Below are 16,955 nucleotides of genomic sequence, written 5' to 3' on the forward strand. Positions count from 1 at the left end.
ATTTCTGGATTCGTTGCTGTTGTTATTGATAGGTTTCATTTTGCTTTGTTTTAAGGTACTTCCGCAGCCCATTCTTAGCTCACGTCTAAGCTGGACAACCAGCCTCTGGCTAGGGACCCTGCCAGAATTGCTAGCCGTTACACTACTATGAGAAGCAGGGGACAGAACAAATTCTTAAACTGGCATATCAAAAAAAGACATTTCAGGTTATACTTGGAAAACACTGCCCCAATACAGGGAACAATCTAATGCTATTCGAAGGAGAAAGTCCCCAAACATGTAAAGCCTTCAGCCTCTGGCACAATTACTTTCTTGCTGTTGCTGAGTAGGGTCATGACATCCCAATCCAAGATAACCCACACTCAAAAGGTTAGAAAGCGTAACTGCTTCAATCATATCTTTTAAAGCAATCGTTATTACACAGCAGTCACAGACAGCACTCACAATACTTCTCCCAAGAAAAGAAAAAAAAGCCCACTTCTGTATTTATCTTTTCTCTTTGTTCTCTGCTCCTCTCCTTTAATTCCTCTGGGCTTCTCATGTCTTAATTATTTCCTATATCCCTCTGATCCTTGTCATCTAATCTCTTCCTCACTCACTGAGAATCTCATGTTTATTTCTCAGTCCCTTTGAGGCATTGGAGTAACTCTGAAGACTGCAAAAAAAAGAAAAAAGGGTGACACAAAGCATCTCCAATGGGCTAAAGGGACAGCGAGACCCATGATACCATGCCAGGCTTCTTATCTTCAAGTACCCCAAGATGAAGCAGCACCAGAACGTTTCCATCGGTTACCTCTCATGAGGGTGAGCACTGTCCCCTTGTACACGCCGCGAATCCCAGCCTCGCGGTACAGCTGTTTTGCACAGTCCAAAGAGCCAGTGTATTTAGTTTCACCTGTAGCTGCCTGGATCTGAAGGATTAAAGTGACAGTTTCTGGCTAGTGAAGGTTTCTGGCTGGTGAACAATCATTTAGTCAATAATTAGAAAGCCACATGCACGTTTCCAGAGAGGAAGGAGCACATACTCATTCTGTAGGCACTCCTGCACATGGAGCCTCCGCATCATTTCCTCAAAGAGTGCTCTCCTATTCAAGCTGAGGATATATTTATTGTTCATGCAGTGGCTAGATTCTCCCTTATTTTTTGCCAGTGTTAAGTTTGAAACAAATGAAACCAGCTAGGTAATACTTGCACTGACAAAAAGTAGCCTTCAAATTTAGAGAAATCCAAACAATTTGTATGTGCATAGAACGTCCCATGAGAATAGCACATGTCGGAACTAACACGTGAACACCCACCACCACGCTAAGAGAGCTCAGGAGAGTCTGACATAAGCAAACCTTCCCATCTCTGCTACAGACAGTATTTTCGTTTGTTCAGGTTTACATTTGCCTACAATGCTTTAAAAAACCCTCGAGGAGGTGTAGAGCCAGCAGTCACCCAAACATTCAAAAACTATTCCACGTATTTTGAAGTACTTTCCTCAATTACGTATTGGGAACTTGTCAAGAAAATGGAAAAATCTTTACAATACGAAGTCTTGTGACCTAGCAGTTTGGGATATTTTAATATTTTTTTTCAGAGAAAGTTTCATTCTGAAAAGCTGTGCTTTTCCATACTTTAAAGCAGACTGAGTCATCCCCTGATGCCTCATATAATGCCACACAGTGTGAGGCTTGCGCTCTGTGAAGTGAATGGAGCAGCGAATGCTGTCTGTGCTTATACTGTCACGGTGTGTAATGCTTCTTTGTGACACGGCTGCATTAAATGACAGTTGTCTCAGTCCTGTCAAAAACCAGAACAGAGCGAATACACTAACCAAGGAAGTTCCTGGTGTGGAAAGTCAAGGCCGCTAACATTAAATTCCTGCCACCATCAGCCAATTCCTTACCTGTAAAAGGCACTTGATTCTCTCTCCTGGAGCCATGATCACTGTTGTGAACACTCCCGACAACATGCCAGCTGCAAACAGCTGAGGATATCTGCCCAGAGAAAACAGAAGTGAGACCCTAACACAGCACAGGACATAGGAAATGAAGGGCAGAAAGACTTCTGTATCACAAGATTATTCTGCTTCATACAGGGTTGGCAGTGGAACTAGAAATGCATCCGCTGCTTTTGATCGGTGCAGAAGTGCCTCATCAACGCATAATTAGAGCTAAACATTGAAGATCTCTAGGATTCAAAGCCCTGGTTCCCACAGCAACCATAAGTCAGCTCTTCACAGCTATTGTATTTGCTAATATTCCTCACACTTGCGGTTTTTGTACAGCATTTCCCATTGATTTTTATTCTCAACAGTCTCTTCTTCCCAGTCTCCCATATTCTTCTCAGTGACCTCAGCCTCCACACTTCGTCCTGCTTGCGCAGTCAATAGCCTCATTTCTGTAACCTCTCAGAGGTTCTGTGCCATTTCTGTAACCTCTCAGAGGTTCTGTGCCATTGTCGAGTCTGTCCTGCCAACCTGCACCATACCCCCCACACTCTGCATCTACTTTCACGTGGAAAAGTCTACGATATAAGTCCCATAAATAGGCTTTCTGCATCACAAATGTATTTTGACATCCAACCCTCCCCTAGTAAGATCTAATATCTCAATTAAATTCCACACCTTCCCCTTGTCACCATTTGCCAAAGAGATGGCATTCTATTCAGGTTTTCCAATTCTTACACCTTTCTTTACTCTTAAATTCCCATCCCATTTTCTCCACTCCCATCTTCCAGACCTTTCAAACCTCCCCCACCACTTTGCATGCACCTCCTGCTCAGACTAAGCTCTGAGTTTTCTAGCTCACCTTGAGATTTTTCAGCCTCAGAAAAGAGAGAATAGGCTCCTCAGGTTTCTTTCCATCTCCTTCCTTCCAAAATCTCCCTGCAAAATCAGCGTGGTGAACCACTGCACTCCTGCCTGCCTCAGACCCACAACCACGGTGCTAAGTCTGACCTTTCTTTTTGGCCCTCACACGCCACGAGTACCGTATCTTGCTGTGTAAAGTGCACCTAAGGGGCAGCACAGCTGTGCACAATGACAGATTTACCACCTCGTCGTTGACCTGTGTTCTCTCTCTCCAAGGCAGAGCAGAGGAAGGAGTTCTGCATAAATAGTCAAAAGAGTACACCGCACTTCTCCACCTTCCCCGTTAACTTCCCTTTGATACGATGTGTACAAAACGCAAAGCCCCGAGGTGTTCAGGCTGCTGGCAGTAAGCCCACAGCCCGTTTGTTTCCCTGAATTCTCCAGTCTTCACCAACTCCCCGTCTTACTCTTCGGCCTTGCCTGCACGATGATGCCACCGTGGTAAAGTGAAGAGCAAGGAAAGCCAGCAGCGCCCCCGCAGCCCGGCCCTGCCTCCCTCCGCGTGATCCAAGCAGACGGAGCTCGCTCCACGCCAGGTGCGCTCACACCACCCAGACAGCAGGCGAGGCTCCAACAGAAACCGTCCCTCCCCACCCCACCACGCTCAGCTCAACACAATGGGCTCCCGCTTTCCGACAGGGCTCCTACGTATTGCACAAATAATAGCACGAAATGTTGCTAAGCTACAGTTCTATTCCTGGGGAGCTATAAATCACAATTCAGCAAAGAAGTTAAGGGAGCACTCTATGGGAGAGTTTTCCTCAGGCTTAAGTTCGCTTGGAGGGAGCAATACAAAGTTTTCTTAGTTTCCCTTCTCTTTCCTATAAGGTTAGAGGTGTCTGAGAGGAAGGCTGCTCATAAACACTGCTTTTTGGAAATTAATAATGAAACATGTCCATGGCTACTACTATACCCTAAACTAAGGGCCCAGCAAGAGTCACAGCTAGCAGGGAAGAGAAAATTGGGATTTTTGAATGTCAATTTTGTCAAGATTGCTTGACCATGAATGTATTTATTCCTTAGTTTCTGTTAATAGTGAGTGTTCGCAGGCTATCATTACGTAACTCGCACTGTGCTCCACAAAAATGGAATTGTTCCTTAATGGTTCGCTCTTGCGTAGAAAGGGAATTGCATAGCACCTGCCCACATCCTGGCTGTTTTTAGCCTGTGCTATCAGTCCCACGCTTCCAGAAGCGTTAAAACACACGAGTGTTTTATTTTTCAGAACTATATTTATAACCTAGGAGAAGAGACAAATTTACACCACAACTCAAAGTGTGACAACAAAGAAGCTGCAAGAGCCTCAGGGTGCCTTTCCCAACTATCTGCTTAACTCAGAAACTCACGTCAAAACATCATCAGGTTTTCTCTGCTGGAGTCTTTTTCCCAAGCCAAATCCAAAGAAGCACACAGCAAACATGGGGGTCACTCCGATAATAGGAGCTGCCATTCCTCTGTACAAGCCTCGGACTCCCTGCAAGAAACATTATCACACAAATTACTTTTTTGGCATACGCTCTGCACACATTTCATTTTATTGACAAGCAAAATGCTACGGTACAAGATAATATCAGCTAGCCAGTCATATTAATCAGAGGAATTACAGCATCTATTGTTTGTTTACAATTATACACGTTTAACTGGTGCAGAGGAAAGCTGTCCGTCCTGGAGAACACCAGAACCTTTAACACCTTGCTGCTCCAATCCAGAACTTACACCTCAAGTATGAGGAAGTTTAGTTGAAAGCCACCTGAATGAAACTCCTATTAGACTGGGTCAAAAAGTCCTTTCTCTCAGGTACGTACAAAAAATGTACATGTGCTTTATTGATAAGCCATCAAAGGCAGCAGGGTACAATCCTGACACTGAGCCTGAGAACGCTGGAGCAAATTCACTCTTTGGGTAAAGGAAGAGCCAGGGAGACTAACCTGAGCTACTTTACTCCCCACACAAACCCAGTTTGGAATGAGTTCAAGAGGAAATCATTCTTCTACTTTCCTTCTGTAAATCAAAGCTTTCACCATCCCTGACGTTTCCCTTCATCAGGCTGCGCACATGGAAAAATTCTAATGCAGACCCAGCAGCAGCGTTTATTTCATTTACCTTGCCTCTGAAGTGATTTTTTTCTTATAAAAAGGAAGCACTTATCTGTCTAGATAAAGGCTAGGTGCACAAATTAAATATTTGCCAGTCAATCACTCATCCTCCCTCCTCCCCAAAATAATTCAGTGTGTCCCAACGGGTGTCCCTATGCTTACAGATACGGCCGACTAATGAAATCCCGTGGGGTTCACAAAAATCAGACACTCCTGCTCAACCTTCCCATGAGCAATGGGAAACAAAAGGACTTGGAAGAGAAGCTTCAGTTTTCCTCCCAGAAACAGATGAGTATTGAGTAGGAGTAGAGAGGCAGCGTTACCTCTGAACGCCAAATCAGAAGGCTATTATTACAGTTCAGCTCTGACGTCCGTGCTTCAGCAGGGGTGTTAAAAACTGCAACGGATTCAGAGCTAGCAGAGCAATTCAGTGCTTTGTGGGAGAGAGCAGGGAAACGAGATTTACTTTGGTTATATAACAACCTGCGAATGCCATCATGAAAGTAGATTTCAGATATGAGACAGCTCATTCTTTTAGTAGAGAGTTACCTAACAAGATCCAGTGGTTAGAAATCAGACTTAAGCCACGTAAATAAACACGTGGGCTTTATAGTCATTATTTCCAAATAGTAAATAGCCACTGGAAAAACGTATGAAGCAGCTGAGTGGATTCCGTGTCACTTAAAGTCTTTAAACCAAGGCTGCGTGCCTTTCTAAAAACAAAATAGACTATAGTTCAGTCACATGATATGGCCGATCCAGGAGGGAAAACTGCTTTCTACCTTCTGAAGAAGATTAATCAAAACTACTATAATTGTCCCTGTAGTCAAAAAAAAAAAAAAAGTGTATCATCTACAATTCAAACAAATGTTTGAATTGCCTCTGCCTTCTCACAGATAGTTCACAGAAGAAAGTAAAAGTACTGCTTGAATCAACAAAAGTCGTTGCCTATTTTAGGACTTCCAGAGGCAGCTCCGAATACCGAACACAGCACGGTGCCACCAACTACAACAAAGCCAATTTTAACTCCAGTCTTTCACTCCAGACATTAATATCGTGATATTTGGTACCAAAAGCACTTCCTAACAAAACAACGAGAGCTAAGTTTGGAACAAGTGGATGCTGAGCGTTACCAGCGAGATCTCCCTTCAAGTTCTGTCAACTGACGAAACATTTTAATTAGCATCAACTCAGCCGATAAGCCAAGACTTGTACGGCCCGGGGGGAACACTCCCACATGGCCCCGCTCCCGTGACGCACGGAACAGCCGCCAGCTTTGCGGTACCTCTCCAACCAGAGTCTTCCTGAAGCAGTCGAAGGTCCCAGAATAGAGCGGGGGCTGGCCAGGCTGCGGCTTGGGCTGGGTCTGCAGTCTGACCTGGCAGGGAGGGAGAAGAAACGTTGGTGTGTTGGGTGTTGATCTACTGAGTGTTGGTCTATTGAGTGTTGGTGTACTGAGTGTTGGCACCAGGAGAACATCTCCCCGGGGCCATCAGGTAGCGAGAGCAGCCCTCACGGCGTGGGTGACGGCCAGCTTTAGCCTTTAGACCACTTCAGCCTTTACAGAAGAGAACAAGGCGGGCGTTAAGGCGTGACACAGCCGGCGTGGATAATTCGCGCAGGTAATGACCAGCCGGGCGCTGCCCAAGCCCCCGCCCGCAGCCCCCAGGGGAGCGCTGCAGCCCCCAGGCCCGCAGGGGGCGCCCCGCCGCCTCGCGGGGCACGCCGGAAGTTATAGTCCCCGCCTCCCCGCAGAGCACGCTGGGAGTTGTAGTCCTCCCGCACTGCGCAGGCGCGCCCCGCGCGGTGCCCGCTGGGAAGCGTAGTCCCCGCAGCCCTCACCGCTTCCCCCTCCACACCCTCCTCACCTTGATGGTGTCCAGCGGGTGCCCCACGAACACCAGGCACACGCCGCCGAAGCCGCCGGCGAAGAAGTTCTTCACGGGGCTGATGGGCTGCGGCTGCTCAGCCATGGCTGCGGCGGCTTGTGGAGGCGGCGGCGGGGCTTGTGGCAGAGCCGGGGCCGGGCCGGACCGTTCCGTCCCCGCCGAGCGAGCGCCGCCCCCGCCGCCCCGCGACCTTTCCCCCAGCGCCGAGCCGCGGCGCACGCCGGGAGCGGGGCGCGTCCCCCCCCTCCCCCGTTCCTCAGTGGTAGCGCTCCGCTCCCCCTCTTCCCCCCCCCCGCACCCCTCAGGGCGGTGGTACGGCCCTCCCGCCCCGCCCGGCGGAAGTGACGCCACACGGAGGCCGGCGCTTCCGGCGTGCAGCAGCGGCGGCCCGGCAGGAGGAGCCCCGGGCCCCGCTCCCGCCTCCCCCGCCCGCTGCGGAGCCCGGTGAGTGCGGGTGGGCCGAGGGGGGGCGGCCCGGGCCCTGAGGGGGCCGGGAGGGGACTCTGAGGGGAGCGGGGGCACCGCCGGGCCCGTGGCGGTGTCCCCAAGCGGGAGCGGGCCCGTACCGGGGCCGCCACAGCCGTACTGGGCGCCGCTGTCCCGGGGCTCGGCCTCCAGCGCTGCCCCGGGCCGCGCTCGCCGCACACCGGGGGGCTCCGAGAGGAACGGCCCTGGGGAAGGGGGCCGGGCCGCCCTGCTCCTGGTGGGGGGGGGGGGGGGGCGCAGTCCGGTGACGGGGGGCGACAGGGGGGAGGGAGAGGAGCGGGCCCCGCCGGTACCGGTGGGGGTACGGCAGGGTCGGGGCGCCCAGCACAGTGGGGGGGGTGGGAGGGGAGCCTGCGGGTCCCCTGGGGACGGGGTGCGGCTGCACGGGGGTCTCTGCAGGCATGGTACAAAGGGGGAGGGGGGGGGGGGCTGCTGCTCTGGTTTCTGGCTCCTGGGGTGGAAAAATCACCCCTGAAAGCCCGGGGGAGGGGGAGGCGGCCGGGGGCGCGTGCTGTGTGTGTGAGGAGGCGATTGAGGCTGATCCCTGGATTACAGGCGCCAGTGACATAGGCAGAGATGCGATTAACGCTGATAGCGAGCGTGGAGCGGGGGCTGTAGAGGGCTTCAGAGGAAAGCGAGGGTGCCAGTCCGCTTAAAGTTGGCGTGGGTAAGTAATTCCAGAGGCAAACTCGAGTCACGCTCAAAATTGTCGATACAGAAGTGAGAGGAAAAAGTGGCAGAAAAAGTCCATTCAAATAACTGTGAAATCCCAACAGAAGAAGCAGCAGGGAGGAGTGTCTTCTGAAAGAGTTAGAGAAGTCCCACGGAGGTAGATGCAGAGGGCAAGGAGCCAGAGGAAAGCGATGCAGCGAGACAGAAACGAGGAGGGATGCAGTAACTCGCTGTCTGGCTCTACTGAGGGCAGAGACCAATGGCAAGGGGACGTCCCTGCTGGAGCTGGAGGCGCAGGGCATGGGGATGGGGACATTTATGTGCTCCTGCAGGGCGGCTGGAGGAAGGAGGGGTCTGGATCAGTGCTAGGAAGGTGAGGGAGCACACTGGATGGAGGTGGTGAAGTGGGACCTCACCTTACTGCCGTGTAGGAAAGCGAGCTAAACGTTGTTTAAAACTTTATAAGCTGATCTGGGGGATAAGGGTAGTAATTAAGTTACTCCAAATACTCTGTTCTTTTGACCCTCTTTTTGAGTTTATTGTCTTTATTGTCTTAATCTAAAGCTATAAAACATTAGCTACGTCTTGTCTTAGTTTGTATTCCGAGAGCTGAACGGGTCTGAGAGCGTGAGGCTGAGCGCTAGGTGAGTTATGTCACTTGTTTTCTTGGCACCTGGCTTGGTTTTGTCCCCAGAAGCCTTAGTCCTCCTCTCTTTCACACACGTCCGTCCGGCGTTAAGTTAAGCTGGAAATGAACTCTTCCCTAGGATGCTGTGACAGAACTCACAAAAGACGTCCAGTCTGCTGCCCGTTCCCTGCTGGTACACCCCGTTTGCCCACACGAGCAGTTCCTCTGTTTGTTCAAGTAAGCGTTAGGTGCCCGGAGAAAGACTCTGCCCTCCCTTGTGCCTGTCCTCCCTGGGGCTGGCACGTAACCGCTCAGGTACTGTGTAGGCCCCTCGCTCTGCTGAGGTCTCTAAAAGCAGCCCCTTGCTTTGAGATGCGCTGAGGTCGCACACGGACCGTAAGTTAAACGGGCTTTTTCCGTCTCTAACGTGTGGGACGGTCTGACGGAGTTTGGGAGCTCTTCTGGTGAAACGTGCCTGGGCCTCGTGGTGCTCTCAGGCTTGCTGAGCACAGCTGCCACGCGTTTAGCCACTGACATCCCTGTGGGAACGCTTAGGGTGGTTTTAGGTTCTCAGACAAGCGGTTCCTTTAACATGAGACTTAACAGTAAAGATCCCTTGCTTCTTTTATGCAAGGGGTCAGTGGTGATGCAGGTTAACCCGGAACAGAACTGTTAACTCTACGCAGACAGGAGGGACGGACAGTATAGGCTTGCCTTGTGTCTGCCAAACCAGACTTCGCATCTGGTCCTTCCAACGTGGAGAGAGATTGTCACTGCTCCTCCCGAGTTCTGCGGGAGGCAGTGATGTGAAGGAGCTGTGTGTTACACTGCGAGTTGCTAAGAAATCAAGAGGCAAATGAAAGGAACGGAGACCAGAGTTCCAGGGATAATATAATTAGCTCCTAGCCTTCCGCCTCTCGCACTGGAGGAGGTTTGTATCTGTTGAAGTCGCCTCAGCTCCTCAGTTGAATGGAACATCACATCTCTCAGTGCTTTAGCTGTGCTGCCTGGTCAGTTTATTGGAACCAGAAAACAAGTTGAGGAAAAATAATGAAGACTTACAGCTGAGATTTTCTGTGCTGTAAAGTCAGGAATGTCAAAGCTTGGTTATGTTCCCTAGCAGCTACAAATTGTGAAACCGTGGGGGTGTGTGTATGTATGTATCAGAGCTAACAAGATGATGTGAAATGCCATGTACATGTAAAAAACCAACATATGCTGCCTGTAGAAAATACAACTTTTATGTCTATATTTTCATCCGAAAAGTTTGGTTGCAGCATTGTGTTTTAACTCTTTTGTGTTTAGTAGATTCTCTTTTGAAACTAAAGGGGTTGGTTAAATGGTAAGTGCTCTACCTGCTGAACCCCTCAGAGCTCTAATTCATGTTATTTTCCAATGAATTTCACGTGAATTTTCCAATACTGGTGAGACTCTGAAAAAGTAGCTTGGCTGTTCTGATTCCTCTTGAACAGCAGCTGCCAACACTTGAGTACAAATGTCTACGTTCAGAAGGTAATATGTATGTACATCCAGGCGGTAACGAGAGCACTTGCTTTATCCCCCCCTCAGAGATGAGGCCCGAGCCACATCACGTCCAGCAGAACCTAGTTAAAGGGATTATTAACACCACTGTTTCTTTGGGATGGTGTTGGAGAGCGTTAAATGGGGTGTCTGAGAAAGATCTGTTTGCCTGTCATGTTTTCTAAAGTCCAACTCAATCCTGTGGGTCTGAAGCAACGTGGACTTGTGCAGGGTATCACAGGTTGCCTTCATAGCTCCTGTGATCTTAAAGTGTTTTTTTTTCTGCTGCTGAAATGCAGATGATGCTTTTCTGCACTACTACGGGCTGTTGGTAAAATCTTAATGTTAAAAATCCGGATGGATTTCTGAAAATACATGTAGTGAAGGCTATGGGGCCACTTTCCAAATGACGGAATTCTTGGGGCCCTCGCTGGGGGGCAGGCAATAGTGCAATCAAAACCCATCTCCGAGGTTTTAGACTTCACCTGTCAGAGCAGCCTTGGCTCTGCAGATGCGTGAGTTGCAGGGGATCCAAACCGGGGCCCTGCACACAAACCCTCCTCAGCTGGGCCGTTGTGTCGGGCCGTTCCTGGCTGTTTGATCACCTGTGCGATGCTGCCGTGGCCTCTCTTACCATTTCTTAGGCAACAGAAAAAAAAACTGTTTTTCCCCCCTTAGGAGACAGAGCTCAGATGAAATCAAAAGAACGATAAAGTTTGGAGGAGAGAAAGACGCTGCAATTGCTTTCCTGGTCTGCAGTTTGGCAGGGCATTAAGATGTCCGTGGACATGAACAGCCAGGGCTCTGACAGCAATGAAGAGGATTATGACCCTAATTGCGAGGAGGAGGAAGAGGATGAGGATCCTGGGGATATTGAGGATTATTATGATGGGGTAGCTAACGACGTGGAGCAGCAGGGAGCAGATGCCTTTGATCCAGAGGAATATCAGTTCACCTGCCTGACTTACAAGGAGTCGGAGAGCACTCTGAACGAACACATGGCCAGCTTGGCTGCCACGTTAAAGGTGAGGAAAGGTTTCCGCATTGACACAGGGGTAAAGTAAGTCTGTGATTGAGAAGGCAAATGCCAGCCGTACAGTTGGAAATGAAAGCTGTGGCAATGTTACTGGTACGGGGGGTTGGAGGAATATTCTTGGAGGTCCCTTGTTCAAAACGGATTCAAAGGTTTACGGTTGTTGCACGCTGGTTTGGGGGCCTGAAAATCTTCCCTACTGTATGTTGATTCTTACAACTTTTTTTTGCAGAGCTGAGATTCATGCCCAAAGTCTGAGTTAAACACTTTGGCATCAATGCAAAGAGGATGTATAGAAAAGAAATCAAATCCTAGATGGTACAGTTTGGTTCATCTGTGTTCGAGAAGATAACTGACAGATAGGAAGACGTGCTAAAACTCCAATTCTAACAAAAACACCTCACTTTGTTGGTTCTGAGTGAATAATCATAGACTTTCAAAAAAGACAGATCAGCTGTCGTGGCAGGCATTAACCCTCCCGTTGCAGTGACAAGCAATTAAAGTACAATGAACTTGCCAGCTCTTGTAGTGACTAATTCATCACAGAAGATTCCCACTCCAAGTCAGCTCCGTGGTATTATATTCAATAAGACTTCTGTGAAGTTTTCCTCCTCTTTGTGCAACTGATGACTCTAGCATAGACTAGAAATAAGAGGAGGTTCCCTTTCTGCCTTGTCAGTGTGCTTTGGTCCAAGCACAGGTCAGAGGAAAGCTGACTTTCCTCAGCTGCAAGGTGTTGGCATTTGGTTGAAATGAGCAATGTGTCTACCTCGTAGCATGTCTCCTAGTGCTTGTTGGTCTCTGGAGCAACCCTTGAAGACAGGTAACTGCAGCACGTAAAAACCTCGTTGGATAGTTTTTAATTCATATTAATTTGGCCTGAACCTTTATTAATTTGAGATCTTGATCCTCCTTTATACATCAGAGTCTTAAGGAAATAGTATAAAGCCTGAAGTCTAAAGCTTACAGGCTATAAAGTGTGCCCATACTGCAACTCAAGCTGATTTTGCTGTCTATTGTGCTTATTTCCAGCATTCACCACCACAGAAAATGAAATGTTTTACTCTTTCTTAGCTTTCAAACTCTTGACTGTGATTCCTTCAAAACGTGCAGTTCGAGCTCTGAATGCCTGCTGCTCCCTGCAGACTGTAAGAAAAGGGAGGCAAAAGAAAAGAGCAAATGAGAATAGTTGGTCAGCACTTTTGATCCAGCTGCCAGTTGCTCTTGGTTCTTAGCGAATAAGTAAAGATTTAGAAATGGTTTTCTGCTGCTTACTGTTTGCCTTCAGATGAAGCACCCTTCAGAAAGGCGACGCCTGCCATATTGTTCTCTTGAATTAAGTTAACAAAAGCAATACTTTATTTAGCCATTAAAATCCGGCTTCCAAAGTTGAAATCAGTTTTTCCAAGAATTCTGGAGGTCTCACTTATGTTAAAACAGCAAAGGTGATAGCTCACCAGATAATACCAACCTGCTAGCTTGAATCTGGTCCCAGATGCTACTCTTTTGAGCCCAAGGAGAGAACGTTTAAGATTCCTTTCACTTCAAGAATGTGCCTGCTTATTTGCTTAAAAGTGAAGTGCTATACGTTGTGGGTTTTGCATGAGAAGATAAAAATAAATCTGGGTAGAAACCTGAAAAAATGTGATGTTGTAAGCCACTCACTGAGTCTCGGGCTCTTGAAGTGCCACGTTAACTCTGTTTTCTAGCAACAGTGGTGCAAGAATTACAAATTTCTTAACTTGGAAATCTGTTGTGTATCTGTAGCATGTGCTTTTTGTTTCCTGGCATCCTTTCTTACAATGCTTTAGCAACCCTGATTCTTCCTTCCCCTCTCTTCCCCCAAGGAAACTTGTGATTTTGCTTGTTTTCTCAGACAAACTGGAGGGGAAAGAATTTGGGTTGTGTTAGCTAGCATGGAGGAGAAGGAAATTGGATAGAACATGTTGAACTATTTGTTATCATTATTTTCCATTGACTTAGAGGAGATGCATAAATAGAGGCTGATTTTTTTTGTCAGATCTGTAGTAACATTTTTCTCCTCTAACCTCATTGAGCTCTTTTTTTTTTTTTCTTCCCTTGAAGACTACCTGTTACAGTGTCTTCTTTTTGGATATTTGTGATTGTTCTTTTGGAGCACCCTAGTTCACTTCGCTGATTTCATCTCCTTTTGTTTCCAGGGCTGGACTTTGTGATGTGTAGTGGTTATGTAGTGCTTTTTCAGCATTAGTTCGTACTAAAGAATGAGTGGTTGCCCCTGGCAGGGAAAGAAGAAGGTAAATTAAAGACTGTTTTCAGGAGGAGCGGTGTTGAAGGCAATTCATTACATGAACTCAGAATAATTTGTTATCGCAAGAAATGAAGAGACTAATACAAATCCCTAAAGCAAACTAAAAACCGAATACAGTGAATGAGCTCAAAGCCAGGTTTGAATGTTCTGCTATTATATGTTGTCATTAGGTGATTCATGTTCTGAAGGTTAAATTGAAGGAGTCTTGTGAGTGTGTTTCTTACACGGCATTTTGTCTACGCTCTTTTAAGACCAAAACCAGGTATTCAGAGCTTTACGTTTCATACTTTCAATCTGTACTGTTATTAGCTTATAACAGTCTAAATAAGTAGTACGCAATTTACTCTGCTCGTTAATCCTCCTTTTTTTTTTTAACTTTTATTCAGCTATTTCAGGCTGACTGTCAAATTGCTGTTTTCTTCAAGCGTCAAGGTAAAGGGTGATCTTCCTTGGAAACCCTCTTGGCTACCTTTTTCATTCCTTGCGAATTAAAGCCAAGGTTGTTCTCACTCCTAACAAAGCTAAATAGATGACTGAGCTACCACTTAAACATGCCTGAAGAAAATCTCAAGCTAATATTTTCCAAAACTGTGATTTTTCTGACCAAGAGGCCTGTGAATTGAAGCAGATCGCTTTTAATTCCCCAAAAGCCCAGCTGATCCAACAATCAGCACTTGTTAAGGACAATACTCCTGGAAGCAGAGCAGCACCTGTTGCCTGCAGATCAGCAAAGGGATTTGCAGAAGTTCTTTTTAAGAAGTAGATATATTTATAGAATCCAGTATCTTTCAAAAAAATAATGAATTAAAATTGGACAGTAGTGAGTTTGTTTTCAAGATGACCGTCAACTCCACATTGCGTGATTGTGAGTCCCAGAGTGGCAGAATCAGCAGATATACACAAACAGTACGATACTCAACAGTTACACAAACAAAGTTGACCCTGTTACTGGCGAGCAATTAGGAGTGTGATGAGGTCATATTGTTTTTGGTGGTGAATGACACTTCCTGGCTCTGCGGAGGGTCTCTGTACACGCCTGGAATATCTGTGATGCTCCAAATAACCGGCAGCGTTTTCGCTATTTCAGTGATGAGATGGATCTTTCTGTTATTTTTTTTATCAAATTCTTACAGTGGCCATCTAAACAACCAGATAAAGCAGTTTGTAATGAAAGTTCATGAAAAATGTTACCTTGACTTTAGAATTTTTTAGAAGCTGATTGTCAGTCACAAGGAAGCTAACATTTTTGCACATTGAAAGAGAAGGATGTTGTTGTACAGGCACTTGATACTGCTGTAGGCTTTTCACTAAAACTGAAGGGATTGTAAAACTGGGAAAACTGATTGGAGAACTTAAAATGTTAATTAATGTGAGTAACCTGCTAATATTTACCTGACAGCAAATATTTCCATTGATCTGTGAAATAACCACTTTTGATGCGTTTCTCTGAACCCCATCCTCTGAAGAATAAAAATAAAGATGCAAAAAAGGATTCGATGCCATGACATAGTACTGAATCTATTAATCTGTTATTGCTGCTGATCTGCCAGCGTTAAACCTGTTTTCACATATTTTTGCTCACCTTATTGATGTTGTCTCTTAATTCAACCAAATTAGCGTTTGCTCATAAAAACACAGCCCTTTGAAACCCTTCCACACACTCAAATTGCGCTGACACAGAGCAGTTAGTTTGTAGAGCTGCTTGGTGGAAGCTGGCAGCCGTCCTTCTCAAATACCATCTTTAGCAGATCCAGAGTCATGTGCGCGGAGGTTGGCAGCCGGAATGAGCAGCTCTACCCAAAGGAGCTGGCACCCGCAGAACGCCGGTTCGATGCGATTGCGGAAAGTCTGTAAAGAGCAAGATGTCAAATGACTGACTTCTGCCTCCCCGTAGCACTCTGCAAACCACGGCCAGTATGTAGCGTGGGGTGCTTGTCCGAGAAAACCTGTACTGTTGGGTAGTCGTCCTTTTTTACACCGTAACGACTTAATGGAACTTGCATACAACATAAAATGGCAATCAGAAAAGACTAGCTGTGCCTAAATACCTCAGTACCTCTCCTGTGCTTAAAGCTCCTTGAAATATTCAAATGTACGTACATAAAAACAGAGTTTGAAAAATACATGTTCGAAGTTGGTGCCCGTAAGAACACAAGGATATGTGAGGTTAAGCAAAAGTGTTAAATATAGTAGTAGAAAGTTAGTAAATGTTTAAATATTATTTACTGTAAGTGGTAGACCATGACGTGCAAATTTGACTTCTCCACAAAACCCACGGGGTGGTGGCTGGCAACGATAACACGCTATTTCAGAGTACCTGTGAGCCCTAGATTAGTTGGGGCATGCAGGTTTACGTCTGTGCTGCGTTCTGCGTTTTGACATCCAGCCAGCATTACGTGGGCACGCCATCTGAAGCTGTAACCCCAGGAACACGTTTGAGGAGTGCCTTCGTCCTTGCTCTGCTCTTGTTTCCCAAAAGCTCCTGGAAGCTGTGCTGTACAAGAGCTGTGGTGTTGCCTGTCAGGGTCACAATGGCTGTGTTTTAGTAGTAGGGTAAACGTCTTATGAGGATGTCTGTAACTGTCCTCGGTGTGTGTTTTATTTTGACTCCCAAACTGCTCTTTAAAAAGTGTAGTAAGTGTTCTTAGGCTTCTGGTTGGCAAGATAGGAGAGCTGGCTGGAGAGCCTGGACCTTGCGACTATGACCGCTCCATGAAGTCGTTTAAGGAGAGAAATTGGTTTTGTCCTGTATTGTCCAGGACTGCCAAAGTTCTCAACTTAATTGGAAAAATGAGCCGCAAATGTGGAGGGTGATTACAGCCCACGCATTTTGTGATTGACGTTACGTGTGTCTTACAGCCAGCATGGCACTGCAGCGAGCAGAAGATCTGTGCACAGCTGCTGATGAGCGTGGTCTTGGTGGGAGGTGGAGGCAAGGCAGAAGTCATTAAAAATGTCTAAACAATTTTTCAGAAACTGCTCCCTGTTGCAGCCTTACAGCTGGACAAGGTGATCACAGGAGCGGCACAATGCAGCTGCAGTCCATTGCCAGCTCCCTGTGCTGTGGCTGTTAAGGATGGCACAACAGAAACGAGCTCACCTGTGCACTGTGAAGCTGTTTTACAAAGCAGGTGTTCCTCCTCTTCATCTTTAGTACAAAAGGAAAAAAAAAAATGCCCGTAGAAGCTATGACTGTCAGGTAGAGGCCTTTTTATTTGGGGTTGAACAGGGATTACTCACTGCAGTTACCCAAGCCGTGTGCGTGCACCAGTGCTCGCCAGTTTGAGTTAGCTGCCCCGTGAGCTGTGTCCTGAGCCACTGCTCACACTCACGTGCATTCAGGTTGTTAACTACGCGTCCTCCATGTGGCCAGAAAGAATTTTCTACTTCTCCTGTGTTTTGCTGGAGAGTCCCTAGACAAGGGCTGAGGTGAGCGCAGCAGTGGGGCACTTTGCTGGGCTCTCAGCAGCGCACGGTGAATTA

General features: G+C 47.2%; 2 protein-coding genes across 4 annotated transcripts in view; one reads left to right on the forward strand and one right to left on the reverse strand.

The window, feature by feature from the left end:
* SLC25A20 (solute carrier family 25 member 20) overlaps positions 1–7,082 on the reverse strand; it is a 10,320-nt gene extending 3,238 nt beyond the window's left edge. The window contains exons 1-5 of the mRNA XM_048072322.2: positions 6,822–7,082; positions 6,239–6,331; positions 4,204–4,331; positions 1,892–1,982; positions 794–911 (exon numbers count right to left, since the gene is read on the reverse strand). Coding sequence (XP_047928279.1) covers positions 794–911; positions 1,892–1,982; positions 4,204–4,331; positions 6,239–6,331; positions 6,822–6,926 — 535 coding nt within the window. The 5' untranslated portion in view covers positions 6,927–7,082. The remainder of the gene's footprint in view (positions 1–793; positions 912–1,891; positions 1,983–4,203; positions 4,332–6,238; positions 6,332–6,821) is intronic.
* A 66-nt stretch (positions 7,083–7,148) lies between these two features.
* ARIH2 (ariadne RBR E3 ubiquitin protein ligase 2) overlaps positions 7,149–16,955 on the forward strand; it is a 30,262-nt gene continuing 20,455 nt past the window's right edge. Inside the window, exons 1-3 of one of the 3 annotated variants that reach the window (XM_067003227.1) lie at positions 7,163–7,286; positions 7,884–7,995; positions 10,828–11,174. In XM_067003227.1, the coding sequence (XP_066859328.1) occupies positions 10,926–11,174 (249 nt within the window). In that variant the 5' untranslated portion in view covers positions 7,163–7,286; positions 7,884–7,995; positions 10,828–10,925. Of the gene's footprint in view, positions 7,287–7,883; positions 7,996–10,827; positions 11,175–16,955 lie in introns of all 3 variants that reach the window. The other 2 variants (XM_067003228.1, XM_067003226.1) reach the window with 2 other exon arrangements.

This window comes from Anser cygnoides, chromosome 10, assembly GCF_040182565.1.
Source record: "Anser cygnoides isolate HZ-2024a breed goose chromosome 10, Taihu_goose_T2T_genome, whole genome shotgun sequence".
NCBI lineage: Eukaryota > Metazoa > Chordata > Aves > Anseriformes > Anatidae > Anser > Anser cygnoides.